The 25,468-nt window shown below is 57.4% G+C and overlaps 1 protein-coding gene across 4 annotated transcripts; it reads left to right on the top strand.

The window, feature by feature from the left end:
- The first annotated feature begins 1,993 nt into the window (after nucleotides 1–1,993).
- On the top strand, nucleotides 1,994–25,390 carry MYH7B (myosin heavy chain 7B). 4 transcript variants are annotated; one of them, XM_059898449.1, is made up of 41 exons: nucleotides 1,994–2,149; nucleotides 3,424–3,530; nucleotides 3,695–3,838; nucleotides 4,321–4,477; nucleotides 4,769–4,796; nucleotides 5,867–5,963; nucleotides 8,222–8,242; nucleotides 8,399–8,491; nucleotides 8,605–8,668; nucleotides 9,718–9,816; nucleotides 10,487–10,590; nucleotides 10,705–10,843; nucleotides 11,145–11,263; nucleotides 11,356–11,505; nucleotides 11,689–11,859; nucleotides 12,949–13,128; nucleotides 13,221–13,353; nucleotides 13,434–13,510; nucleotides 13,936–14,023; nucleotides 14,225–14,342; nucleotides 16,127–16,250; nucleotides 16,352–16,488; nucleotides 17,277–17,532; nucleotides 18,488–18,730; nucleotides 19,390–19,566; nucleotides 19,654–19,799; nucleotides 20,116–20,206; nucleotides 20,285–20,674; nucleotides 21,345–21,471; nucleotides 21,559–21,677; nucleotides 21,768–21,964; nucleotides 22,090–22,439; nucleotides 22,563–22,687; nucleotides 22,785–22,900; nucleotides 23,331–23,727; nucleotides 23,814–23,939; nucleotides 24,024–24,194; nucleotides 24,286–24,390; nucleotides 24,474–24,569; nucleotides 25,026–25,163; nucleotides 25,239–25,390. In XM_059898449.1, the coding sequence occupies exons 1-41, from the start codon at nucleotides 2,062–2,064 to the stop codon at nucleotides 25,248–25,250; spliced, it is 5,820 nt and encodes a 1,939-aa protein (XP_059754432.1). In that variant the 5' UTR covers nucleotides 1,994–2,061; the 3' UTR covers nucleotides 25,251–25,390. The 4 variants fall into 4 exon arrangements, with proteins under 4 accessions (XP_059754432.1, XP_059754431.1, XP_059754429.1 ...); XM_059898448.1 differs by lacking the exons at nucleotides 1,994–2,149; nucleotides 3,424–3,530; nucleotides 3,695–3,838; nucleotides 5,867–5,963 and having other exon boundaries at nucleotides 4,417–4,477; XM_059898446.1 differs by lacking the exons at nucleotides 1,994–2,149; nucleotides 3,424–3,530; nucleotides 3,695–3,838; nucleotides 5,867–5,963 and having other exon boundaries at nucleotides 4,417–4,477; nucleotides 23,814–24,194.
- Nucleotides 25,391–25,468: the final 78 nt, after the last annotated feature.

Here is a 25,468-nt window from a genome sequence, read left to right as displayed (position 1 = left end):
CCAAATTTAGCCATGCATTTTTTTTTAAAGGAGTTTGATAGGTGTTGGTTCTTTTTTTTTTTTTTTTTAATTATTGATTTGTTTATTTATTTATTTATGGCTGTGTTGGGTCTTCGTTTCTGTGCCAGGGCTTCCTCTAGTTGCGGCAAGCGGGGGCCACTCTTCATCGCGGTGCGTGGGCCTCTCACTATTGCGGCCTCTCTTATTGCGGAGCACAGGCTCCAGACGCGCAGGCTCAGTAATTGTGGCTCACGGGCCCAGTTGCTCCGTGGCATGTGGGATCTTCCCAGACCAGGGCTCGAACCCGTGTCCCCTGCATTGGCAGGCAGATTCTCAACCACTGCGCCACCAGGGAAGCCCATGGCCATGCATTTTTAACAAAGTTTTCATGTCATATACATACCGTGAAGTGCATACATCTTAAGCGTATAGCACGATTAGTATTACAAAGTGAACACACCTGTGTAACCACAGCCCAGCTCAGTATATAGAGTGTTTCCTGCATTCCAGAAGCTTCTCTTGTGCCTCCTCTCATCATTACTTTCCCTCAAAGGACCACTCTTTCACTTTATCATCATTTGTTAGTTTTGCCTGTTTTGAACTATTTATGGTTGAAAATGTATCTTTGAAATTATTCCTATAGACTATAGATATGTCTGTATATTTGGAATTGGTAGCCCGTTGGTGCAGAGGATTTCTCTTTGTGAGCTCAGCCTAATGTCTGGCTGGAATCCTGGCTCTGGACTTCTTTGTGTCCAGTGTCGAAGTTTCCAGGATCCTTTGATATTCTGACTCCAAAATTCTGTGGCGTCACCAGGGCCTGAATGGGGTGACAGAAAAGGAGAGCCTGGAAGTGCCCTGACACATTCTGAAGGCAGACTGAGTGTCAGCACCCCGAACCCCTGATGTGAGTAGGGTGCAGGAGGGGGCTAAGAGTGGGAACTTGGCTTCCTGTGAATCTTAAATGTCATTATGAAGCGGGCTCCTGATTGGTCTAAATTTCCTCAATTTGCTTCCTCTTCAGCCAAGTTATTCCTTTATGCCTATGGTCCTAGGTCTGGTTTTCTTCTTGTGTAATTTCCCCAGGGTACCTCAGAGAACTGGGGATAGAGGTGAGGGGGAGTGGGGAAGAGACAGCATCCAGGTGCCTGGAGAGAGATGCCTTAGTGTGTCTGCTTCTCTTTTTGACTTGGTCTCTGCCACTGTTTATCTGTGAGGTTTGGCTAGTGGTTTCCTTTCCCTGGGCCTCAGTTTCTCTGGATGTGTAAAGAGGATTGGACCAAATAGTCCCAGAGTGCATTTTGTGGTCGCCCTCCCTGAATCTCCTTGCTCTCCACTTCTGGGGGTGTGGACCTTTTTCTGGGTGTATCAGACTCCCTGTGACTCAGTTCCTCTCTCCCAGCACCTCAGTCTTCCCAAATCTCTCACTGCCTTGTCCCTGCCCCTGTCAGTCTGAATCTCAACCTCTGAGTGGAGTGAGTGTCTCTCTCTGCCTTTGTGATCCCCTGACAATAGGAGGTAAAAATAGCCCAGGGGCTGTGCTGGTGGAGATAAAAGGGAATTTGCCTTTTGTGTCCTGTGGCCAGGCCGGGGGGGCTGTGACACGTGGAGATTGCTGACATAGCTCTCCTCCGATGACCTTGACGGCGGCAATAAAAGGGGTAGCCCAGCTCCCAGCCCTCACCGTGGTGCTGAGGTGGGTGATCAGGGCTGGAGTTGGAGCCCAAGGGAGGGCAGACAGGCTGATGGGTGAGGGTGCTTGTGGGCTGGCACAAGTCTCTCCATTTCTGTGGAAGAGGATGCTCTGGTGTTAGAGAGAGAGAGAGAGAGAGTGTGTGTGTGTGTGTGTGTGTGTGTGTGTTGGGGGCTCACCAGGGAGGCTGAAGTGGGGAGCCCCACGGAATCACCTACCGTTAGGTCTTGTGGGTTGTTCGATCATGCCCCAGTTTGGGGCCCCTGGTCCCTCAGTTCCCCTGTCACTGCCATCTTCCAGTGCCTGCTGCCTTGGACTGCCTTGAACCTCTAAGATCTCATCCTGCACCTCTCAGTGCCACTACCGTGATGGATGTGAGTGAACTTGGGGAGTCTGCCCGCTACCTCCGCCAGGGCTACCAGGAGCAGATGAAGGTGCACACTGTCCTGTGGGATGGTAAGTGAGGGCAGAGTGGGGCACAGCTACAGAGAAGCCCTTATGGACTCAGACCAGGAGTGGGGAGGGGTGGCACTCAGCTCGGGTCTGAAGGGGAACTCTGGCCCGACAGCTTTAGCCCTGAGGATAAAATCCCAGGGAGCCTGTGTACATCACTGTATTTCTGTGAGCAAGCCTCGGTTTGCTCCTCTGTAAAATGGGACAGTACCACCCGCCTCCTGGGGCTGCAGTCTGTGGCTGGATCCTGAAGCTTCTGAGATGAGAGTGATTGGTATGTGTGCAGGCTGCCTCCACATGTCCATAAAACCTGTGCTGGAGTTATTTTTAGTGCTTTCCATAGAGCCAAAGCCTCTGTTTATCAGGGACAGGAATAAAGGCTACTATTTATGACCCGGTTTGCTCATAGGACAATAATAACAATAGGCAATGTGTATCAAGTGCTTATTGTGTGCCAGGCCCAGAGCAGATGACTTTCCACGCATCATCTCAACAACCTGGGGAGATGGAGACCAGGGCCAGGGCCGGCTTCGTGGGTGTGCAACCTCTGCAGCCACACAGGGCACCGCCCTCAGAGGGGCCTCATGCTCGATTTAACACTCTGCTATCACCATCTCGAAATTGTAAATAATTTCTTAATTATTTAAGGATCTGCATTTTAACACTGGGGCCTGCAAGTTATGGAGCTGGTCCTGACTAAGGCACTTGACTAGTAAGTGGCAGGACACCTGAGTCTGTGCCTTTAACTACCATGAAATATGGGCTCCCTGGAGCTCTGGGGCCAGCTGGCCAGGCAGGAAGGAGCATAAGACAGACTTACGAGACCGGGGTTTGAGTCTTCAGTGAAATGGGGAAGGCAGAACCCACTGAGAATTAAGTGCCTGATATTGAGGGCTGCTCCATATGGGAACTAAGCACATGCCCATAATGTTTTACCTTTGAGGGACAGGCCCATAGAGAATGAGGGATTTTCCTGAGGTCACAGGGCAAATACAACAGAAGCAGGATTCTGAACCCAAGTGTGTAATCCAGGGCTGTGAGGGAGTGTAACCTCAGTCAGGGAATCCTTTGAGGAGATCTCTAGGGACCCTCCCAGCTCTGCCCTTCCGGGAGTCTGTGTCTGGAAGGATCTTTTCTGGGTACTCCTGCATCCTGACAGAGGGGCTCCTACGAGGGGCACAGCTCTGTAGACACGATTTGAGAACCCCAGCTGGGTCCCCAACCCCTGGATGTGTGTAAGCCTTTCTCAAAACCCCCATGCTCTCCCCGAAACCCAGGGAAGAAGCGGGTCTGGGTACCTGATGAACAGGATGGTTACGTGGAGGCTGAGGTCAAATCCGAGGCTACTGGGGGCAGAGTCAACGTGGAGACCAAAGACCAGAAGGTTTGGCTCCCCCTTTTCCCGGAATTAGCTCCTCCGCCTTCCCGGGTGTAGCTCCTGACCAGTGTGCTCTGGATGAAAGGGGGTCTGGGAGCGTACAGGAGTGAGAGGCTGAGGTCAGTTTGTTCCTGCCCACCTGTCACCCCACCATACGGCCTTCCTGGCAGGTGCTGACGGTTCGTGAAGCTGAACTGCAGCCCACGAACCCGCCCCGCTTCGACTTGCTGGAGGACATGGCCATGATGACGCACCTCAACGAGGCAGCCGTACTGCACAACCTGCGCCAGCGTTATGCTCGCTGGATGATCTATGTGAGCCATGGGCCGGGGAGGGGCCACGGGTGGGATGGGGCTGTGTGTGGTGGGGGCGGGGCCATAGTAGCAGGGGCGGGGCTAGGGCAAGAGGCACAGCCTGGTGGGGACAGAACGGGGGGAAGGGGCGGGGCTGTGTGCAGTGAGGGAGCAGGGCTAGAGGCAGGGTAGGGTGATGTCATGGGGCTGTGGAGGCGGGGCCACTGGCTGGGGCGGGACTAGAGGTAGTGCTGGAGGTTTGGCTACGGCAGTGTAGGGGCGGAGCTGCAGCAGCACAGAGGCTGGGCAATGGGGCTATGAAGGGGCCACGGGCTGTGGGCAGGAGTAAGGGCTAGGGCGGGGCTAGGGCGGCCACAGAGGGTGTGGCATCGCACCTTAAGCAGCTCCTTGGGGGATTTTGCAAGGGTCACAGTTTTGCGAGGGCTAGAGCCTGGGAATGGGAACTTGGCCTCCAACAACCTATCTATACACTCTCTCCTCAGACATACTCGGGCCTCTTCTGTGTCACCATCAACCCCTACAAATGGCTCCCGATCTATACAGCCTCCGTGGTAGCCGCTTACAAGGGAAAGCGCCGCTCGGAGGCCCCGCCCCACATATATGCTGTGGCAGATAACGCCTACAATGACATGCTGCGCAGTAAGGGCCGCCTTGACTCGTCTCCCCCACCCGAGGCCCCTCCCCCGGCTCCAGGACCCCATTCCCTCCATTTGCACTGCCCTCCTTTTGATGCTGCTGGACACTCTAGCATAATGCTTCTGTCTCTCTGAGTGGGAGCTGGCCTGCAGTCTGAAGGTCCCACCTGGTCCTTCCCGTTTCTGGCCCTGGGTGGTAGAGGGGCTGCCCCAGCGCCAAGGATACCCAAGGTGTTCCACCTGTGGCTGGTCCCTCACTTTGGCTAACTTCTCTATCTCCTCCCCTTTCTTCCAGACCGAGAGAACCAGTCCATGCTGATCACGTGAGTGTGGGGCTCTGGGGATGGGGTGGGAAATGCTGGCCATCTGACAGGAAGAGAGTGGAACTAAAATCATTTCCCAAGGTTGAATACAAAGTGCTTAGGGCAGGGGTTTTACCGCCTGGAGTCAGTGTCCCAGGTGAAACTAAATTAGAGCATTTTCTCTGCCCCCTATTCTGGGCAGATGTATTATGGGTGGTGTGCAGGAAGTGGGTAACAGACTGATCACCAGCCCTGATACCCTCTGTCCCTAGGGCCTGGAATCTTCTCCCACCTTGATCTTTTGGGAGTTCTGATTCTCGCTCAAGGAGAGTGGGGAGACCCCTTTCCTCCTTCTTACCATCTCCATATTTCTGAGTCTTATTTCTAATCCTTTGTTTGCCTTCACTGGTAAGTGGTAGAATTCTTACATACCAAGTTTATATCCAGCCAAGCCAATATGGACATCGTTCGTGTGTGGGGGTGTGTGTATGTGTGTGTGTGTGTGTGTGTGTGTGTGTGCAGCCTGCTGGTGAAGATCAAGGCCTTTGAAATCAGAAAGACCTGTATTCAAGTTCTCACGGGTCCACTTCCTGCTGGTGTGCTTGGGCCTCTGAGTCTCATCAGAAAAGACAGAACAATCCTACTTACCTACCACACAGAGCTATAGGAGTCAGTGAGTTAATGTCTGTACCTGGCAGACAGCAGAAACAGCTACATAACTTCTCTGAGCCGCATTTCCTTATCTATCAAAAGCGGATGATAGTGGTGCCTGCCTCACAGGTTTCTGAGGCTTAAATGAGCCAATATAGGTAAAGCACTCGGCCCAGTGTCTGGCAGTAAGTTAGTGTTCAGTAAACAGTGGCATCATAATGTGTTTTCTCATCTCACTGGGATGGTCTAGGTTGGCTTGTTTTGTAAACAATTCTGAGGGCTAATTTATCTCAGGAGTTTTGAGTTAGGGTGTGGGTCCTGAGTTGGGAGCTGGGTGTGGGGAGGGCAGAGGGGACCTGCTTGAGGGGTAGGGTGTTGGGGGATGGGAGGAATTAGAGTAGCCAGATGGACATTGGTGACTCATGTTTGTGTCGTCCAAGGGGAGAGTCGGGGGCCGGTAAGACGGTTAACACCAAGCGGGTCATTCAGTACTTTGCCATCGTCGCTGCCCTGGGAGACGGGCTGGGCAAGAAGGCCGTAAGACTCGCCCACGCGGGCGCTGCTCCCTGCTGCTTCTGTTTTTCTTTTCTTTCTTCTCCTTCTTTTTTTCTTCTTTTTTTCTTTTTAAAAAGTTGATTCCCCAGAGCCTCCAGCCCTGCCTGAGCCTCCCACCCTGGTGGCAGACTCTGGCCTGAGCAAGGCTCGACCAGCGAGGCTGTGGCCATTCTCTGTCACATTGTATGACGCGGTTCCAGGCTTACCTCACTGTTCCCATCTGTAACACAGCCGATGGGACCACATTGCTATTCCTAAGCATTTTATGTATTTTTTCCCTTTCATCATGACCTTCATATTTTGAGAGAGTTTACCAGGTAGGCTGCTTTTACCAAGAAGTAATTGTTTTCTTGGTTTTCATGCACCAAAGACACAGTTACCTGCTGTCAATCAAACAAGCAGGTTCAGCCAGAGCCAAGGGCACTTGGCATTCCCAACAGCCAAGGTTAAGGGGCAGTTTTGCACCCCATGATTTCTTTATGGTTTTTGAAATTTTCTGAAACAATGGGGGAACCATTTTTTTGTTTTGTTTTTGTTTTCGAGGTACAACTTTCATTCCTAGCCCCAGGGCCAGCTGTTCAGATCTCTGTGTGTGCTCCCCTACCCCAAAATGGGTTGCCTTTTCTTTCCAGAAACCCAAGCCTCCTCCTGCACAGCCCCTACTCCTGGTCCTGTTGAGCCTTGCATTTATTCTGGGACATTTTTCTTTCTTCTTTTTCTTTTCTTTTTTCCATTTAAAGTTTTTTTCTTTTTCTTTTTCTTTTTGCCTCTTCCTATTTTCCCAGTTGATTTTCTCGTTTTTTCTTTTTATTTCAGTTTTGTTTTTTTGGTGTGGTGGTGGTTGTTTTTATTGTTTTGTTTTGTTTTTGCTGTTGACTTTTTGGTACTCTTTCCTCCCTCCCCCCCACCCCATTTTCCCAACTCCCTAAGTGTCTCTGAGGATGCTACAGAAAGTCGGGTCTTGGTCCAGGAACAGGAATGGAGGGCAGGGAGCTGGCAGGGATGCAGCTGAGAGGGGCAGGGGTAGGGGGCACCTGGGCAGAAAGGAGCCCTGCATCGTGGAGTCGGGGTTGGGGGGAGCTGTCAGGCAGGGGAGGTAGAGAGAAAGGCTGCCCCTCAGGGGCCATGGGTGCTGGAGCTTAAGAGCCTTATCAACCTCCCTCCCCTCGGCCCCCAAATTGACCACATCTCCAAAGAGAGCCCTGTTCAAAAGCCCTGGACTTGAATGTGTGGGGTGGAGCTCGGGGGAGGGGCTCCTGCCAGTTCTCTCCTGCCTCTGTCTCCCCAGCAATACCTCAGGGGGGTTTTTAAGTCTTGCGCTCCCTGGAGGTGAGTGAATAACCACAGTCCCCTGGCATGGGACAGGTGGCATGACACCTGTCACTCCAGAATCTATTCCTTCCTTTTTCTCCCTTTTTTCCCAGGCTGCTGGGATCCAGGGTAGGGAAGAGAAAGAAAGGGAAAAGGAGGGAAGACAAGGATGAGGCTAGGAGAGCAAGGGGGGAGGATCCCCTCCATTCAGTAAGTCCCTCTAGATGAGACATACAGGTGGCTTTGGGCATCGTGGAAAGCAGGATGCCTGGGCTCAGTGTCTGTTCTGCCCCTGACCCACTGTGCCATCTTGAGCAGATCACTTTCCTGCTCTGAGTCTTAGTTTCCTCATTTGCAAATTAGGGCTAATGATATGCACCCAACAGGGCTATTTTGAATAATAGTCGGTGTACAACTGTACAATGAAAATGCACCTCATCACAATACAAAGGAGTAGTGTGAAGAAGGGCAGTCACAGAGGGAGGGGAGGGGTCAGAAGGTTTGGGCAGGAAGAGGTCTCTTCCAGCCTCAGAGCATCAGGGAGGCCTTCCTAGAGGAAGGGGCACTTGAGCTGGGCTCTAAAGGGGAGTAGACTGTAGTCAGGAGCCTCTAGGGCTTGGGGCAGGGTCACTTCCTGGGGCATGGGAAGTGAAGGGATATGGAGGAGGCCAGAGACGGGGCTTGGGGGGGGCTGTGAATAGGAGACCCCCAGACGCAGCCGCTGCCTCAAGCCCCTGACTAGGGCCATGTTTGCTCCACTTTCTAGCATTTCTCCTTCTAACAGTCCCTGGAGGGTCGGGCATGAGGGGTCGGGGGCGGGTACACATTTGGGTGACTAACGTTCACTGTCCCGCTAACCACCCCACTGCCCGCTCCTGCCTGGTGACACCTCACACCCTCTAACGTTGTCTTCCTTCTCCTCCCGGCAGTTTCTGGCCATGAAGACCAGGGTAGGTATGGGGCTGGTGTGAGTGGGGCAGGCAACAATTATGAGGTCCTGGGGAACCCCCCTCCCCTCCCCTTCCCCTTCCCAACCAGAGGTTGTCTGGGATGGGCCGAGACCCCGGGACCACGGGCTGACAGAGCCCTCGGCCCGCCACCACCAGGGCACCCTCGAGGATCAAATCATTGAGGCTAACCCTGCCATGGAGGCTTTTGGCAACGCCAAGACCCTGCGGAACGACAACTCGTCCCGCTTCGTGAGTGCCGCAGTGGGAGAGCCGGGTGTGGGGAGACACAAGGTGGTGGGAGCCTTGGACAAATAGGGCAGCGCTGGCTGGGCCCCCAACTGAGGCTGCTTTTCTGCCCACAGGGCAAGTTCATCCGCATTCACTTCGGTCCCTCTGGGAAGCTGGCATCCGCGGATATTGACAGCTGTGAGTCTAGGAGAGGGTGGGGGAGGGTGAGGATGGGGAGACAGGCCCAGGCCTGAGTCTTTCCGCTCAGACTGAGTGTCTGTCATCAAGTCCTTGGGGCTCCCACCTGTCCCAGGCGCTTCTCTTCATCCCCTGGCCACAGCCCAGCTCAGGCCACCTCACCTCTCACCTGAAACATTCCCCCAGCCCCCGTGTGGTCTTCCATTCTCCATTCCTCTGCTGGATCTCCTTTCAGCCAGAGTGATCTTTTCTTAGAGACTAATCTGACCACATCGCATTCCTGCTTAAAGACCTTTTCCAGATCGCATCACCTTAAGATGGAGACCCAAATCTTTATTTGGCCAGCCAGGCTCCTTGTGACTGGGCCCTTCCCCTCACCCACCATCCCAGTCTTTTCTCTGGCCCTCGATAGGGCAGGCCTGTGCCCCTCCTGCCCTGGCCTCATCTCTACACCTCGAGTCCCCATCCTTCCCGGAAGCCTCCCCCAATGCCTCTCTGGGGCCATTGCCCATCCCGCCTGACCCAGACCTGCTGCATAGACACCAGGTGCCCAGGCTGCATGCATAGAGGGGCCCCCACGCTGACTGCTCCCCATCTTGGGGTGCATGGCCAGATCATGATGGATAAGCATGGGCAGGTGGTGATAGACGGGAACGTCATAATTCATGCCCCGACCGACCCATGCGCAAACACACAGAGGCTCTGCTCGGTGCACACACTGACACACCAGCAGTGCTCTGGAGAAAAGGAGTGTGGTCTGTGGATGGTGGAATGAAAGCACAGATGAAAGAACAGACAAATCAAGACCCATACACAGACAGCTACGTTAATACACCCACACGCAGAGACACACAGACGTACAAACATACACATTCCCACACCGTGACACGTGCGCTGATGGAGAGACACCCTTCAGCACATGCTGGCATGTGTGCAGACACGGCACCTCCACACACACCCCTGCCCCTTGCTGACACGTCCTCCCTGCCCCTCAGCCATAGTGGGGTGACCCACTCGGGAAACTAGGCCAGCGCCTCCCTTTTCCCCAGATCTCCTGGAGAAGTCAAGGGTGATCTTCCAGCTGCCCGGTGAGCGAGGCTACCACGTCTACTACCAGATCCTCTCGGGGAAGAAACCAGAGCTGCAGGGTGAGGGCCAGCAGCAGATGGGGTGGGAATCGGAGCCCACAGGTCTGGGTGGCAGTTGGGCTGCCCAGCCTTGTCCCGGCCCCCATCAGATCAGGCCCTGGGCTACCTGTTCCCCCACTGTTCTGGGGTCTGTGACATCCCTTCTTTCCTGGAGACCTAGAGCCCCTTCTATCCACCCATCCCCTTCCTGGGACTTCCAGTTCTTGCTGAGCCCTCTCCTCCTTGTGCTAGGAAATGGGCCCCTTAGTACCATTGCCCTGGCAGGGTTGTCTCTCCTGCTGTCCTGAGACTAGAGAGGCCCCACCTAGCACCAGTGGGGAGCAATGGCTCTGTCTAGGCCCAGCTCCCCTCTCTTGCAAGCCCCTCAAGGGCAGAATCTGGTCCTCGCTGGGCCGCAGCACCCAGCACAGGGTCTGGGCCATAGGGGTGGCTTGCGCAATGGTCAAAAGATGAGTGAGACATAGGGACCGAGGCTCATTTCTCAGAACCGTAAAGAAAGAGAAGCCATGAGCATGGGAGTCGAGGAGAGAAACTCAAGCTACAAAATCTCGGGAGGGCCCTACACTCTCCTGCCGGGCTGGCTCCCAGGACCTACCACGCTGGGATGGGGGTGCAGAGGAGAGCTGGGTGAACACAGCCGACCTGCCCTTCTCCGCCCCGTGTCCCCCAGACATGCTGCTTCTGTCCATGAACCCCTATGACTACCACTTCTGCAGCCAGGGCGTCATCACTGTGGACAACATGAACGACGGGGAGGAGCTCATGGCCACTGACGTATGTCTCTGGTGGGAGGGGAGGAAACCTGGGGGAGCAGGTCCAGTGCCCTTCACTCGGCTGAACCCTGGAGGAGCCCAGACTTCTCTGAGCCTTCCACCCCCCACCCCCCAGCATGCCATGGACATCCTGGGCTTCAGCGTGGATGAGAAGTGTGCCTGCTACAAGATCGTGGGGGCCCTCCTGCACTTTGGCAACATGAAGTTCAAGCAGAAGCAGTGGGAGGAGCAGGCTGAGGCCGACGGCACTGAGAGTGAGGGGCCCTGACCCTGGCCTGACCTGGTCATCCTCTTGACCCTGATCCCAGCATCCAGTCCGTGACCATTAACCCTAAGACTTGTCCACAGCCTTTGACCTCAGTCTTAACCTGGCCCTGATTGTAAACCTTGACTTCTCAATTCCAGACCCTCACCCTCCTGAGCTGTACAGTTTGCTGACCCTGAACTTGACCTCTTCCAACCTCCCTCTCATAACCCTAAGTCGAGGCCGGTAGAGCTCCCAAGTACCCGTCTTCTTGGCCTCCTCCCCCTCATCTCACCCATGTGCCCTGCCAGGTGCTGACAAGGCTGCCTACCTGATGGGGGTCAGCAGTGGAGACCTCCTCAAAGGCCTTCTGCACCCCCGAGTGCGTGTGGGGAACGAGTATGTGACCAAGGGTCAGAGTGTGGAGCAGGTGAGCGGCTGGCAGGCCGGGGCCCACCTGGGGACAGCTGGGGCAGGGTCCCCTCCTTGCCAGGTCCCAGAGCAGCCTCCCCGCGCCTCCAGGTGGTGTTTGCCGTGGGGGCTCTGGCCAAGGCCACCTACGACCGGCTGTTCCGGTGGCTGGTGTCACGGATCAACCAGACGCTGGACACCAAGATGCCCCGTCAGTTCTTCATCGGCGTCCTGGACATCGCCGGTTTTGAGATCTTTGAGGTGAGGGCAGGCCCACACCCCCAGGCTCTGTTGTCTCTGGGGTGGGGGACCATTGGGGGTAGGGGCAAGAGCCCTGGGTGTCTGCCTGGAAGCGGGGTGAGCTCCCGCACATCCCTGTTCTCTGTGGGTCTCCTTGTCCCTGTCTACAAGGAGGCCTGCTGAGCCGGGCGCCTCCCACTATAGTTTAACAGCTTTGAACAGCTGTGTATCAACTTCACCAACGAGAAGCTGCAGCAGTTCTTCAACCAGCACATGTTTGTGCTGGAGCAGGAGGAGTACAAGCGGGAGGGCATCGACTGGGTCTTCATCGACTTCGGCCTGGACCTGCAGCCCTGCATTGACCTCATCGAGAAGGTGAGGCCCGGGGCCAGGTCACTGCAAGGAAGGGAAGGCATGTGTGCAGTGGGTGAGCAGGAATGAATGCGCACTTGTGTGTGAGCGAGCGTGTGCAAGCCTGCATGTGTGTGTGCATGTATGAGCGTGGCTGTGCACATGTGTGTGTAACGGGTATATGAATGGAAATGTGTGCATGTGTGTGACTAGGTGTTTTGGAGATTGAGTGTGATTGTGTGTTGGTGAGCAGTGTGTGTGTGTGAGCGTGCATCCCAGCACTGTTGCAGCCACAGTTTCTTTGGACCCTCAAAACTGTCCGGAACTACAGGGCAGGGTAGGGTGTGTTTGTTTATTTGTCTATAAAACATTACATATATTTCCCTATTGTATAAAGACTAGAAAGAAAGAAAAATCAAAGAAAAATTGAAAAATCAGAAATAAAGGAGAAAAGATGTGTCCCCCAATCCTACCACAACCTGTCTCCTCCCAGTCCTTTATCCTGGGCATCTCTTTTCTCTTATGAACACAGACGCATTTCTCATCCTACCTTTTCTCTGAGAGTGTATTTTGAGCATGGTGCTTTGTTGAAGAAGACACAGTAGTTCATGCAGCAGATGATTTTCATGCATTTCTGTAATCTCCTACTAGTGGACATTTAGGTGGTTGACAGCTTTTGCTGTTATAACAACAATGAAAGTTTTCATTTCCCCATTTTGCAAGTTAGGAAATTGAGGCTTAGAGAGGTCTGAGGACCCCATAGCTACTAAGTGAGGAAGCCAGAATTTGAACTCAGCTGCCTTTTTTGACTGTACCACGTGTGAGAGTGTGAGACCACGGATGCCGGTTTGAGTTTGCACACTTCTTATAAGTAAAGAGAACAACTCAGAGCTGCAAGTTGGGCAGAAAGGGCTTGGAAGCCAAACCACAAACTTTCTTTCTTAGAAGACAGGGCTCCTGGGTGCAGGTCAGTTCTTTGTCCCTCAGGGCAGATGGCTGAGGTTGGAGGGTCTGGGAAAGCTCCCAGAGGGAGGGGCTCCAGGAAGTGGGGATCCAGCCCGGCCTGGATGGGCCGGCTTGACGGAGGCCCTTCAAGCTGTGCCCTGTCCCCAGCCACTGGGCATCCTGTCTATTCTGGAGGAGGAGTGTATGTTCCCCAAGGCCTCAGATGCCAGCTTCCGGGCCAAGCTCTATGATAACCACGCGGGGAAGTCGCCCAATTTCCAGCAGCCACGGCCTGACAAGAAGCGCAAATACCAGGCCCACTTTGAGGTGGTCCACTACGCGGGCGTGGTAGGTGCCTGTTGAAACCCCAGCTCTTGGCCTCTCTCCTCCCTCCTCCGGGTTCCCCCACCTCGGTTCAGCCCCCGTCTGGTCTCTGGCAGGTGCCTTACAGCATCGTGGGCTGGCTGGAAAAAAACAAGGATCCACTGAATGAGACGGTGGTCCCCATCTTCCAAAAGTCGCAGAACAAGCTCTTGGCTACTCTCTACGAGAACTATGCTGGCTCATGCTCTAGTGAGTACAGAGGGATGAGATTCTGTAGGGGACTTGCAGAGTGATGTCCCTTGGAGTGACTGGTCCCATGTCTCTCCTAGCCGAGCCCCCCAAGTCTGGGGTGAAAGAGAAGCGTAGGAAGGCAGCATCATTCCAGACGGTGTCCCAGCTACACAAGGTGAGGCCCAGTCTAGGCCTCGTGCAGGCCCTCACCCTGCCGCCTCCACCCCGTCCCGGGTCCCTGCTCTGTCCCCTGCACCCTGGGCGGGCGGCCGTTAAGACTTGCAGTGATGTTTAATTCCTCTCCACGTGAACATCACAGCAAGTCTGTGCTGCTTCCCGTCCCCATGCTGCCTGGGCAGGGTTTGGGGGGGATGGGGCCGGAGCCACAGGGATTGGGTGGGGGAGTGAAGACTTTGGTGATGGTAACGGGGACCCAGTCAAACAGAAGAGGGCAAAGGGTCACAAGGAGCAGAGTGAAAGGGCAGCACCGCAGAGACACGCTTAGGCACCTACTGCGCAGTCCTTAAGGGGCTCCTCCACTGCGGTTTCCAATTCTGCTTCTCTGCCCTCTTGTGCTTTCTCCCCTCTCCTCACCCACAGGAGAACCTCAACAAGCTGATGACCAACCTGCGGGCCACACAGCCCCACTTTGTCCGTTGCATTGTCCCCAACGAGAACAAGACCCCAGGTAGTCACCCCAGGGTGGGTTGGTGGCGTGGGGGCACATTGGAGGGAGGGGACAGCGCAGACTGGAAGCTGGGTCTTGCCCCCTCCGCAGGGCCTGCTCAGCCTCAAAGTGAGTCCTGTGTCTGGACTTCTCGTCTTTTCTGGGGCATGAAGTTGTGTCCATTGACCTCTAATCTTTTCCTTTAACCCCCACCATGTCCAGGGGTCATGGATGCCTTCTTGGTGCTACACCAGCTGCGCTGCAATGGGGTTCTGGAGGGGATCCGGATCTGCCGACAGGGATTCCCCAATAGGCTGCTTTACGCTGACTTCCGGCAACGGTGGGTGTCTCCCTGCACCAGCCCTGGCTCCTCCCCAGCTCCAGCCTGAGGGGGTGGAAGGGCACCGAGGAGGATGCAGGGGGACTGGGGAGGAGGCCAGAAGGTATCCCAGAGGGAGATGCTGATGGCTGAGACCTGGGGGTGGGCGGTGGGCTGGGGGAGATGTGAACAGGCTCAGGGTAAATATTGGAGGTGCAGCCAACAGGCCTTGCTACTGATGAATTGGATGTGGAATAAGAAAGAAAAAGAAAATACAAGGGTGACTTCTGGTTGTTTGGCCTGAGCAACTGGGGAGTTGGTGGTAGATTTACTGAGAAACCAAGATAGGATTTTTAAAATTTTGTGGGGAAGTAGTGGGAGAGTGGATTGAGCTTGACTTTGAACATGTCAACTTTGAAATGTCTCCAGCAGGGAATTCCCTGGCGGTCCAGTGGTTAGGACTCTGCGCTCTCACTGCTGAGCGCCCGGGCATTTGATCCCTAGTCGGGGAACTAAAATCCCACAAGCTACACAGCATGGCCGGAAAAAAAAGAAATGTCTCCAGCAGATAGGAAAGTTGAGGGAGAGATTGGATTTGTTAGTCTGGAGCTCAAGGGTCGGGGGGCAGGCAGAGCTGGAGGTAGATTTGGGAGTTGAATGAGGGTTCACGTGGACTAGACTTCATGTAATGGCTGGCACCAAGTGAGTGTTTGGCCCGTGCTGTTAGCCCCTCTGCCTTCCCTTTATAGGTTTGATTTTTGTCAGGCTGCAATCGTGCACAGTTCCCTCCCCCTTCAGAAGTAACTGGAGCCATCCACGCTGACCGTTATACTTGTGTGTCCATACAAATATTGTACACATGGGTGCACACACACATGTTCTCTTTGTTTTTCCCTGTAACTATATGTCTTGGAGATTGTTCCTTATTAATAGACATAAGTCTGCATCATCATCCTTTTTTTAAATATTAAGACTTTCTTTTTTTAGAGCAGTTTTAGGTTCATAGCAAAATTGAGGGGAAGGCACAGAGATTTCCCATAAGCCCCTGCCCCCACACGTGCACAGCCTCCCCCGTCATCAGCATCTCCCACCAGAGTGGGACATTTGTTACAGCTGATGAGCGCGCACTGACGCATCCTAATCACCCAGAGTCCATAGTTTCCATTACAGTTCACTCTTGGTGTTGTACATTCTAGGGCTTTGGATAAATGTAATGACACATGTAGCAGCATCCATTTTGTTATGGCAGTAAAATATCCCATAATCCAGTGAACCGTGCTTTGTTCATCAGTCCCTTAGTAAGGGGCCTTTTTGTGTTTCTAGGGTTTTGCCTTCACAGTGTGGTCACGACAGCCTGACCCACACAGCCCTGTACACATGTGCAAGTGTGTCCCCTTTAGAAGTGGCTGTGCCAGAACCCTTGCTCTTGTTGATTAGAATTCTCTCCCAAGTGTTTCTTCAGTTTGTGATACACTGTAACACATCACCTTCTTTACTTTTTTTGCCCTTCTGAAAAAAATGATAAATTATTAAAAATTATAAACTAAAAACTTATAAAAGTGCTGTATGCCTTTTGTAAATGCTGTAGGCTCTTAAAGAACTTAACTACTGAATGCATTTAAATGCTACCCAAGCTTTCAAAGCAGAGTATGCCCAGTCCTCAGGTGTCACAAGGCCGTCCCCCGCCAGCCTGTTCAGGGGGTGCCCCTCTGGAGCCTCTACTCCGGCCTCTGAGGGGCCAGCCTCTTCCGTCGTCGGCTCCCTGCCCAGCACCCTCCTCTCCAGCCCTTTCCCCGCTCCCCCAGGTACCGCATCCTGAACCCCAGCGCCATCCCGGACGACACCTTCATGGACAGCAGGAAGGCCACAGAGAAGCTGCTGGCCTCGCTGGATATCGACCACACCCAGTACCAGTTTGGCCATACCAAGGTCAGGGCACAAGGGAATTAGGGCACTGGACCGGATGTGGGCGGTCACGCTACAGGGGTCATGCAGGCGACTGAGGGTTATACCTACCGCCCACACCCCAGGTGTTCTTCAAGGCTGGGCTTCTAGGCGTCTTGGAGGAGCTTCGTGACCAGCGTCTGGCCAAGGTCCTGACACTGCTGCAGGCACGGAGCCGGGGCCGCCTCATGCGCCTCGAGTACCAGCGCCTGCTTGGAGGCAGGTGGGTGTCGGAAGGGGGTGGGGGGGATGCGGGGGCACAGCCACTGTCCCCCAGCTCGCAGGACCCTCTGAACCCAGGATCTCTGAACCCTGTCATACCGTCCTGTGGGTCAGATTTCACCGTGTGGCTGCCTGCATGCCACACCTCCCAAGGGGCAAGGCTGTGGCTCGTGCCCCTCAGCCCCCAGCTGCCACTTCCTCACCTCAGAAGTTGAGGTAAGAGAACCTGCCTGTGCTCCAGGCCATCCCAGAGTGTGGCCTGGAGTAGTAATCAGGGCATCTAGTGTTTCCCAAGACTCTTAAGTGCCAAGCCCTGGGCAAGATACTTTATTTGAATTTATCTCGGTTGAAGTACAGGACAGTCCTGAGAGGTAGGTGCCATGATCATCTCTGTTCACTAGAGGGGGTGTCTGAGCAGACGGAGCCTGTCAGCTGGCTTGTGGCGGGAGGTGGGAGGCTGGGAGGTGAGCCCAGGCAGTCTGACCTTATAAAAGAGCCCAGTGGCTTAACCGCCCCTGGTGTCTTCAGGACACTTGCAGGGGCCATTCAGGGCTCCTGAGCTCCTGCCCCGGAGGCAGACCTGTGTGACCTTGGGCCTCACCCTCAAGCTCGCCTGTAAAGCAGAGGATTAGGACCTACTTGAGAGGCTGTTGGGAAGGTTAACGAGGTCCCACGCTAAAGTGCTCAGTGCAGTGTCCGGCCCAGGGTAGGTGCTCAGGGAACATCGGGGCTGTCACTATGAAGGGGCGGCACTGAACCTGCTGGCCACCTGTGGCTGCCCCTCCCCAGGGATGCCCTGTTCACCATCCAGTGGAACATCCGCGCCTTCAACGCCGTCAAGAACTGGTCATGGATGAAGCTCTTTTTCAAGATGAAGCCACTACTACGCTCGGCGCAGGCTGAGGAGGAGCTGGCGGCCCTGCGGGCAGAGCTGCGGGGGCTGCGAGGGGCACTGGCCACTGCCGAGGCCAAGTGCCAGGAGCTGGAGGAGACGCACGTCAGCGTCACCCAGGAGAAGAACGACCTGGCCCTGCAGCTGCAGGCAGTGAGTAGGGGAGGGGCAGGGTTTCTTTCTGTGACGTGGTGCCCCCGGCCCCCAGCCCTGCTCAGAGAACCCCAGGCCGCTCTGAGGAAATACCATAACCAGATCCCCGGCCAGGGCGGACCTGGCGTGCTCTGGGTGCTCAGGCCTCACCCGGGTCTTCCTTCCTATTCCGGAGGCTCATGGGCTTGTGCCCGTGCGCAGCCTCCCATGTTCCCAACCTCCCCACCCAGTCTGTGCACGTGTCCTAATGCTCCCACGCCTTGTGCCCCCGTGGCTTCCTGCAAAGCTACAGTGTAGCCCCATCTCCCCAACTCTCCCCTCCTCTCCATCCCCAAGACAGCTCCATGCTCCCTTCTCTGGTTAAGGGCCACGGGAACCCAGGCAGCAGGTAACAGTAACAACCAGAGGGTAGAGATCAAGGGTCCGGATCCTCCCCAAGTCCACAGAGCCATTCCTTCCTTCAGCAAATACTTTGAGTGTCAGGCCCCATGGAAACTCTGGAGATACATTGGTGGGAGAACAGACAGGCCTGTGCTCACAAACTCACCTGCTAGAGCAGGAGACGTTATGCAGCCAGGTAGTGAGGAAACAGTGATGGCAGAGAACCTGAGCCCTCCGTGGCCGTGCAGGGCTCTCCCCACCCCCTCAGCCCAGTGTGGGCAGAGCTGGCAGTTGGCTTCTCTGCTAGAGCCCTTGTTTGGGCCTTACTCTGGGTTGCCCCCAGCCTGTCTAACGTTCCCCTCTTGCTGCCCCGTCCATCCCTCTACCTGAGCCCTTATCCCACCACACTTGAACGCCTTCAGGGCCAAGAGCAGGTCTTCGGCATTCCTGGGTCCCGGAGCCCAACCGAGCGTGTGTCCAGCCTCTGCACGGACAAATGAACTTGCTTTCCGGGGCCTGGCCTGGTGTCCCTCAGCTGCCTTGACTCTGCCCCATTCCCTGTGTCCCCCTCCAGGAGCAGGAAAACCTGGCGGATGCCGAGGAGCGCTGCCACTTGCTCATCAAGTCCAAGGTGCAGCTGGAGGCGAAGGTGAAGGAGCTGAGCGAGCGGCTGGAGGACGAGGAGGAGGTGAACGCTGACCTGGCTGCCCGCCGGCGCAAGCTGGAAGGCGAGTGCACAGAGCTCAAGAAGGACATTGATGACCTGGAGCTGACGCTGGCCAAGGCCGAGAAGGAGAAGCAAGCCACGGAGAATAAGGTGTGGGCCGGGCCGGCAGTGGCCCTGGGCAGGTGTCTTCCTCTCTGTGGGCCTCAATTTCCTCATCTGTTAAATGCTGCTGTTAATAGCAGCACTTCCCTCATTAGGGCCGGTGAGGATTCAGTGTGTAACTAGCCTGTGCTAGCGCTCGCCACCGGGCCTCGCCCGTAGTAGGTACTCAGCAAATGCTAGTGATTGTCGTCCACCAGCTCCATGTCCCCCAGGTGCCTTCCCTCATTGAACCCTCCCAAGAGCCCACGTGGTTCAAAGACTTGGGGTATTGACTCCATCATACAGGAGGGGAAAGTGGGGCTCAGCAGGGTTAGCCGCTTATTCAGGTTCTCACAGGTGCTCCCCGAGGAAGGCAGGACTGGGAAATAGCTGCTTAAACACCTGTGAATCCCCAGAATAGCTGGTGTCTGTTGATCTCTCACTCTGGGCCGGACACTGTGCACAGGGCTTTGTGAGCATTTGCTCATTAATCCCTAGAGGAGGACGCTATAATCATCCCTTAAGGATGAAGAAATTGAGGCTCAGAATGAAGTGACTCGCCCGAGGTTCCCTGGCTAGAAGGGGACGGTTGCTGTGGCATGGTGTGGCGGCCGCTCAGACCAGAGTGCGGGGGAGGCATCCCCGTGGTGACCTTGGCCCTGACACAGGTGAAGAACCTGACGGAGGAGATGACGGCGCTGGATGAGTCGGTGGCCCGGCTGACGAAGGAGAAGAAGGCCTTGCAGGAGGCCCACCAGCAGGCCCTGGGCGACCTGCAGGCTGAGGAGGACCGTGTGAGCGCGCTGGCCAAGGCCAAGGCCCGCCTGGAGCAGCAGGTGGAAGATGTAAGTCGGGGCCACGGCAGCGGGCTGTGTGGTGGGGCCGGGACAGCCGGGATGGCGCAGAGCCCACCCACCCCGTCCTGCCCACAGCTGGAGTGCTCCCTGGAGCAAGAGAAGAAGCTGCGCATGGACACGGAGCGGGCCAAACGCAAGCTCGAGGGTGACCTGAAACTGACGCAGGAGTCGGTGACAGATGCTGCCCAGGACAAGCAGCAGCTGGAGGAGAAGCTCAAGAAGTAGGCGTGGGGAGGGCCGCAGCCCCGACCTCCTGGCCACAGGGGGCTTCCTGAACCTGCACCCCGCTTCTCACCCCCCTGGCCTCTAGTCAGTTCTGCATCACAGCAGAGGTTGAACCCTAGGGTGTAGGGGGTCACCAAGGGCCAGGATCTAGGGCCCGGGCTTGAGAGGGAACACAGGGATGAGGTCACTTAGGGCTGCTCCGGGCGAGGTGCCTCAGTCAGGGAGTGTGCTGGGGGCGGGTACGGAGGGGCCCCAGGCAGGTGCATGGGAGTTAGGCCCTGGGCCGGCTCATGCCCACCCTGTGACCTCCAGAAAGGACTCCGAGCTGAGTCAGCTGAACCTTCGAGTGGAGGACGAGCAGCTCCTTGGGGCCCAGCTGCAGAAGAAGATCAAGGAGCTGCAGGTGTGCGGGGGAACGGGGGTGGGCGGAGACCCGGGTCAGAGGCCCACGGAGGTGACACTGCCGCCCGCGCATCCCCAGGCTCGGGCGGAGGAGCTGGAAGAGGAGCTGGAGGCCGAGCGGGCGGCCCGGGCCCGCGTGGAGAAGCAGCGGGCAGAAGCAGCCCGGGAGCTGGAGGAGCTGAGCGAGCGGCTGGAGGAGGCGGGCGGCGCGTCCGCGGGGCAGCGCGAGGGCTGCCGGAAGCGCGAGGCCGAGCTGGGGCGGCTGCGGCGGGAACTGGAGGAGGTGGCCCTGCGGCACGAGGCCACAGTGGCTGCCCTGCGGCGCAAGCAGGCGGAGAGCGCGGCCGAGCTGGGCGAGCAGGTGGACAGTCTGCAGCGGGCGCGGCAGAAGCTGGAAAAGGAGAAGAGCGAGCTCCGCATGGAGGTGGACGATCTGGCCGCCAGCGTGGAGACTCTGGCCCGCGGCAAGGTGTCTGCCTCCTTCCTGATCCCGACCTCTGACCCGACTCTAGCAGCCTATCCTGACTGAACCACTTCTGACTCCAGCAGCTGACCCCTGACCACCCGCTGCCAGTCTGACTCCATACTAGTCCTGGCCCTGCACCCGATCGGGACTCCTGATCCATTCACCTGACACCCAGCCTGAACCCCACACCAGTCCTGACCTCTGACCCTACCTCCTAAACTCTGTGCCCTGACTCCAGGGGATTTTTGACCCAGCATCCAATTCCAACTTCTCAGTCCTTGACCTCTGAATTCTGACCTCATACCTGTCCTGGCTCTGTTCCTGTCCTGAATCCCAGCACCCAACCCTGACCCCTGACCTTTGTACCACCTAAGCTTGACAGCTGACCTCTGACCAGTGTCCCCGGCCGACTTCACGCTCTAGTATCCTAACCTCACCTTGACCCACCGGCCTTGGGGCTAGTACAGCCCTCTCACTTCTGACACTCATCTTTTAAGCCATAGTCCAGCAATAGAATCTCCGACCCTGAACGTGGGGTTCTGCTCTCCCTTTGATTCCTGGGCACGTGTCTAGCCTGCTAGTTCCCGACTCCGGGTCCCCGTCTCTGACTGGCAGCCCTAGATCCTGCCCTGTGAGTCACAAACTTTTTCTGATCCCTGACCCCGGATCCCAGGCCAGTGCAGAGAAGCTGTGCCGGGCCTATGAGGATCAGCTGAGCGAGGCCAAGGTCAAGGTGGAGGAGCTGCAGCGGCAACTGGCAGATGCCAGCACCCAGCGGGGGCGGTTACAAACCGAGAGTGGTGAGGCCGGGGGCTTGGCTGGGCCACAGCGGGGTTCGGTGCTGCCCCTCACCCACCTGACCTGCCGGCTTGCCCCTTGGCCTGCAGGGGAGCTGAGCCGCCTGCTGGAAGAGAAGGAGTCTCTGATTAGCCAGCTGAGCCGTGGGAAGGCCTTGGCCACCCAGAGCCTGGAGGAACTGCGGCGACAGCTGGAGGAGGAGAGCAAGGTGGGCCAGCCATTGGCTGCCACAGAGCAGGCGGGGTGGGCACAAGGCCACTGGCCTGGCCCGATGCTGAGGTCAATGGGCTCTCTGTAGGCCAAGAGCACGCTGGCCCATGCCGTGCAGGCTTCGCGGCATGACTGTGACCTCCTGCGGGAGCAGCACGAGGAGGAGGCTGAAGCCCAGGCCGAGCTGCAGCGGCTGCTGTCCAAGGCCAACGCCGAGGTGGCCCAGTGGAGGAGCAAGTACGAGGCAGATGCCATCCAGAGGACCGAGGAACTGGAGGAGGCCAAGTGAGTGCCTTGCCGGCCAGGCCGTCACCACACAGGGACGGCGCCTGCACCTCTGAGCTGTCAGGGGTGAGGGGAGATGCAGGGCTCAGCTGCGCATCCAGATCCCGTCTGCTCCCGTGGCCTAGAAAGAAGCTGGCACTGCGGCTGCAGGAGGCAGAGGCGGGGGTAGAGGCCGCTCATGCCAAGTGCTCGTCGCTGGAGAAGGCCAAGCTGCGGCTGCAGACAGAGTCGGAGGACGTGACCCTGGAGCTGGAGCGGGCGACCTCAGCGGCCGCGGCGCTGGACAAGAAGCAGCGGCACTTGGAGCGGGCGCTGGAGGAGCGGCGGCGGCAGGAGGAGGAGATGCAGCGGGAGCTGGAGGCCGCCCAGAGGGAGGCCCGCAGCCTGGGCACGGAGCTCTTCCGGCTGCAGCACAGCCACGAAGAGGCTCTCGAGGCCCTGGAGACGCTCAGGCGGGAGAACAAGAACCTGCAAGGTATGACCCACCCCAGGGTCAGAGCCGCTCTGGGGTCACTGGGAGTCCCTCAGGGTCACACAGGGTGACACGGTTGGAGCAGAGCCATGGGGGTGGCCCTTCAGTGCCCTGTCCACTCTGCAGAGGAGATCAGTGACCTCACAGACCAGGTCAGCCTCAGCGGGAAGAGCATCCAGGAGCTGGAGAAAGCCAAGAAGGCACTGGAAGGGGAGAAGAGCGAGCTCCAGGCCACACTGGAGGAGGCCGAGGTCAGGGGCGGGGTGGACACTGACCCGCTGCTCCCTGGCCTGCCCTCTCCACATACACTCACGGCCCCATCACCATACTATCTGCTCTGCACCCCAGGGGGCCCTGGAGCTGGAGGAGACCAAGACTCTGCGGATCCAGCTGGAGCTATCCCAGGTCAAGGCTGAGGTGGACCGGAAACTGGCGGAGAAAGACGAGGAGTGCAGTAACTTGAGGTGTGGGGCCGGGCTGTCCCTTCTCCCCGGGCCGACAGCCTCCCCCATCCCAACCACCTGAGAGCACAAGGGCGGGTGATGTTGGCTGAGCCCCACTGTGCAGGGGACTGGCACAGACACCTAATGCCCCCATACCCACGACCCTCTCAGGTGGGGACCATCGTCCACAGTTTGGAGGTGAACCTCGGAGAGGCCAAAGGACTTGCCCAAGGTTACACAGTGGGGGTAGAGCCAGAGTTCAGTCCCTGTCTGTCTGCTGTGAAATTGCTCTGATGGGCAACAGGCAGGCAGACACAAGGGGCTTGAAACCAGGGAGAGATCGATCAGTCACTTATTCTCCAACTGGCTTCACGTCTCCAGTGTTCCCTGCGTGTCTGTAAGCAAGTCTCTCGCAGGCCACGACCCCTCCTTTCATCCCTCCTAACTACAGGCGCAACCACCAGCGAGCAGTGGAGTCCCTGCAGGCCTCCTTGGATGCAGAGACTCGGGCCCGCAATGAGGCGCTGCGGCTCAAGAAGAAGATGGAGGGTGACCTCAACGACCTGGAGCTGCAGCTGGGCCACGCCACCCGCCAGGCCACGGAGGCACAGGCCGCCACACGGCTGCTGCAGGCCCAACTCAAGGAGGAGCAGGCAGGGCGGGATGCGGAGCAGCGGCTGGCGGCCGAGCTCCACGAGCAGGCACAGGCCCTGGAGCGGCGGGCCACCCTGCTGGCCGCGGAGCTGGAAGAGCTGCGGGCCGCCCTGGAGCAGGGCGAGCGCAGCCGGCGGCTGGCGGAACAGGAGCTGCTGGAGGCCACCGAGCGCCTCAACCTCCTGCATTCGCAGGTGAGGACGGGGGTCACAGGGATGCATGGGGCGGGGGCCTGAAGGCCGACTCTAAAGCCCTGCCCACCCCCCCACCCCCTCCCCAGAACACAGGCCTCCTGAGCCAGAAGAAGAAGTTAGAGGTGGATTTGGCCCAGCTGAGCGGGGAGGCGGAGGAGGCTGCCCAGGAAAGGCGGGAAGCCGAGGAGAAGGCCAAGAAGGCCATCACCGACGTGAGGCTGGGCCGGGACCGTGGGGGCCCCGAGCAGAGTCCGAAGGGACTTTCACCCCCGACCACGCCACCTCCTCCCGCACAGGCAGCCATGATGGCAGAGGAGCTGCAAAAGGAGCAGGACACGAGCGCACACCTGGAACGGATGAAGAAGACTCTGGAGCAGACGGTGCGGGAGCTGCAGGCCCGGCTTGAGGAAGCAGAACAAGCCGCCCTCCGTGGAGGAAAGAAGCAGGTGCAGAAGCTGGAGGCCAAGGTGTGTGCGGCCCTCCCAGTCCCTTGCCCTGCAGGGTGGGCCACCCGAGGGCAGGCTGAGGGCACCAGGCCCACGGGCTGGCTGCTCGCAGGTGCGGGAGCTGGAGGCCGAGCTCGACGCAGAACAGAAGAAGCACGCCGAGGCCCTCAAGGGGGTGCGGAAACATGAGCGCCGGGTCAAGGAGCTCGCGTACCAGGTGGGTGACCAGGTCCACCTAGGGGGGCAGCCCTGGAGCTGGCCTGGTTTCGGGCAAGACCTGAATCCCCTTTGCCTGCCCAGGCCGAGGAGGACAGGAAGAACCTGGCTCGCATGCAGGACCTGGTGGACAAGCTGCAGAGCAAGGTCAAGAGCTACAAACGGCAGTGTGAAGAGGCGGTGAGTGCACGGGGGTCTGAGGATGCCTGTGGTCACCCAACTTCTACAGCTGGCCCCAGGCTCTACAGCCAGGTGGGATGCCAGCAGCCGGTCAGGCCTGCTCCATCGCTGGGCCGTGGATTCCCCCGTGTTGGCTTTGTGTGTAGGTTGGGACAGTGACCCCACTGCCCAGCGAGAAGAAAGACGCGTTTCTAACAGCTCCGGCAAGACGTGAGACCTAGCTCTGTCTCTGAAGGGACCGCATGCGCCTTCCCCTTCCAGCCAGGTCTGGCACTCGGGCGCCTCTGGAAGGAGTGGCTCCACCCCCTCCTTCCTGCTGTGGGTACTGGTGAGGAGGGAGGAGGGCCGCGGGCAGTGGTGGTGGAGCAGAGGTGAGGACCCGGAGAAGCCAGCCCCTTCTGGGGGTGCTGACCCTTTCAGTGACCAAAGGGTGAGCAGGCCTGCCTGTGCCCCCAGGAGCAGCAGGCCAACACTAACCTGGCCAAGTACCGCAAGGCCCAGCACGAGCTGGACGATGCGGAGGAGCGGGCAGACATGGCGGAAACCCAGGCCAACAAGCTGCGGGCGCGGACCCGGGACACCCTGGGCCCCAAGGTGAGGAGTGGTGTGGGGCACCCACCCTGCCCTCTGCGTGGAGGGCAGCTCACCCAGGCACCCCTCTCCCCTTAGCACAAGGAGTGACACCTGAGCCCTGGGCTCTGAAGAGGGACACCTGCTGTTTGCCCCACCCTGATCCTCTCCTCTCTTCATCCACCCCTGCTGGAGCCTCGCCACCCCAAGCTCTGCTACACCCTGAATAAACGCCACATCTGCAGCTCCTACCGGGTTCCCTCTCATTCTTTGGGGTTCAGGAGGGGAGGGGAGCACATGGTCTCATGGACAAAAGTCAGGTCCACATC

The sequence above is a fragment of the Balaenoptera ricei genome, chromosome 15 (genome assembly GCF_028023285.1).
Source record: "Balaenoptera ricei isolate mBalRic1 chromosome 15, mBalRic1.hap2, whole genome shotgun sequence".
NCBI lineage: Eukaryota > Metazoa > Chordata > Mammalia > Artiodactyla > Balaenopteridae > Balaenoptera > Balaenoptera ricei.
This window is presented reverse-complemented; position numbering and strand designations above follow the sequence as displayed.

What these genes read in the sequence shown, in the direction of transcription:
- MYH7B (XM_059898449.1), top strand. Translation starts at nt 2,062, where the DNA reads ATGGATGTGAGTGAACTTGGGGAGTCTGCCCGCTACCTCCGCCAGGGC. An exon ending in ATGCTCGCTGGATGATCTAT is followed by an intron (nt 3,839 to 4,320) that starts GTGAGCCATGGG and finishes CTCTCTCCTCAG; the next exon opens with ACATACTCGGGCCTCTTCTG. An exon ending in CTGGAGGAGAAGCTCAAGAA is followed by an intron (nt 19,800 to 20,115) that starts GTAGGCGTGGGG and finishes TGTGACCTCCAG; the next exon opens with AAAGGACTCCGAGCTGAGTC.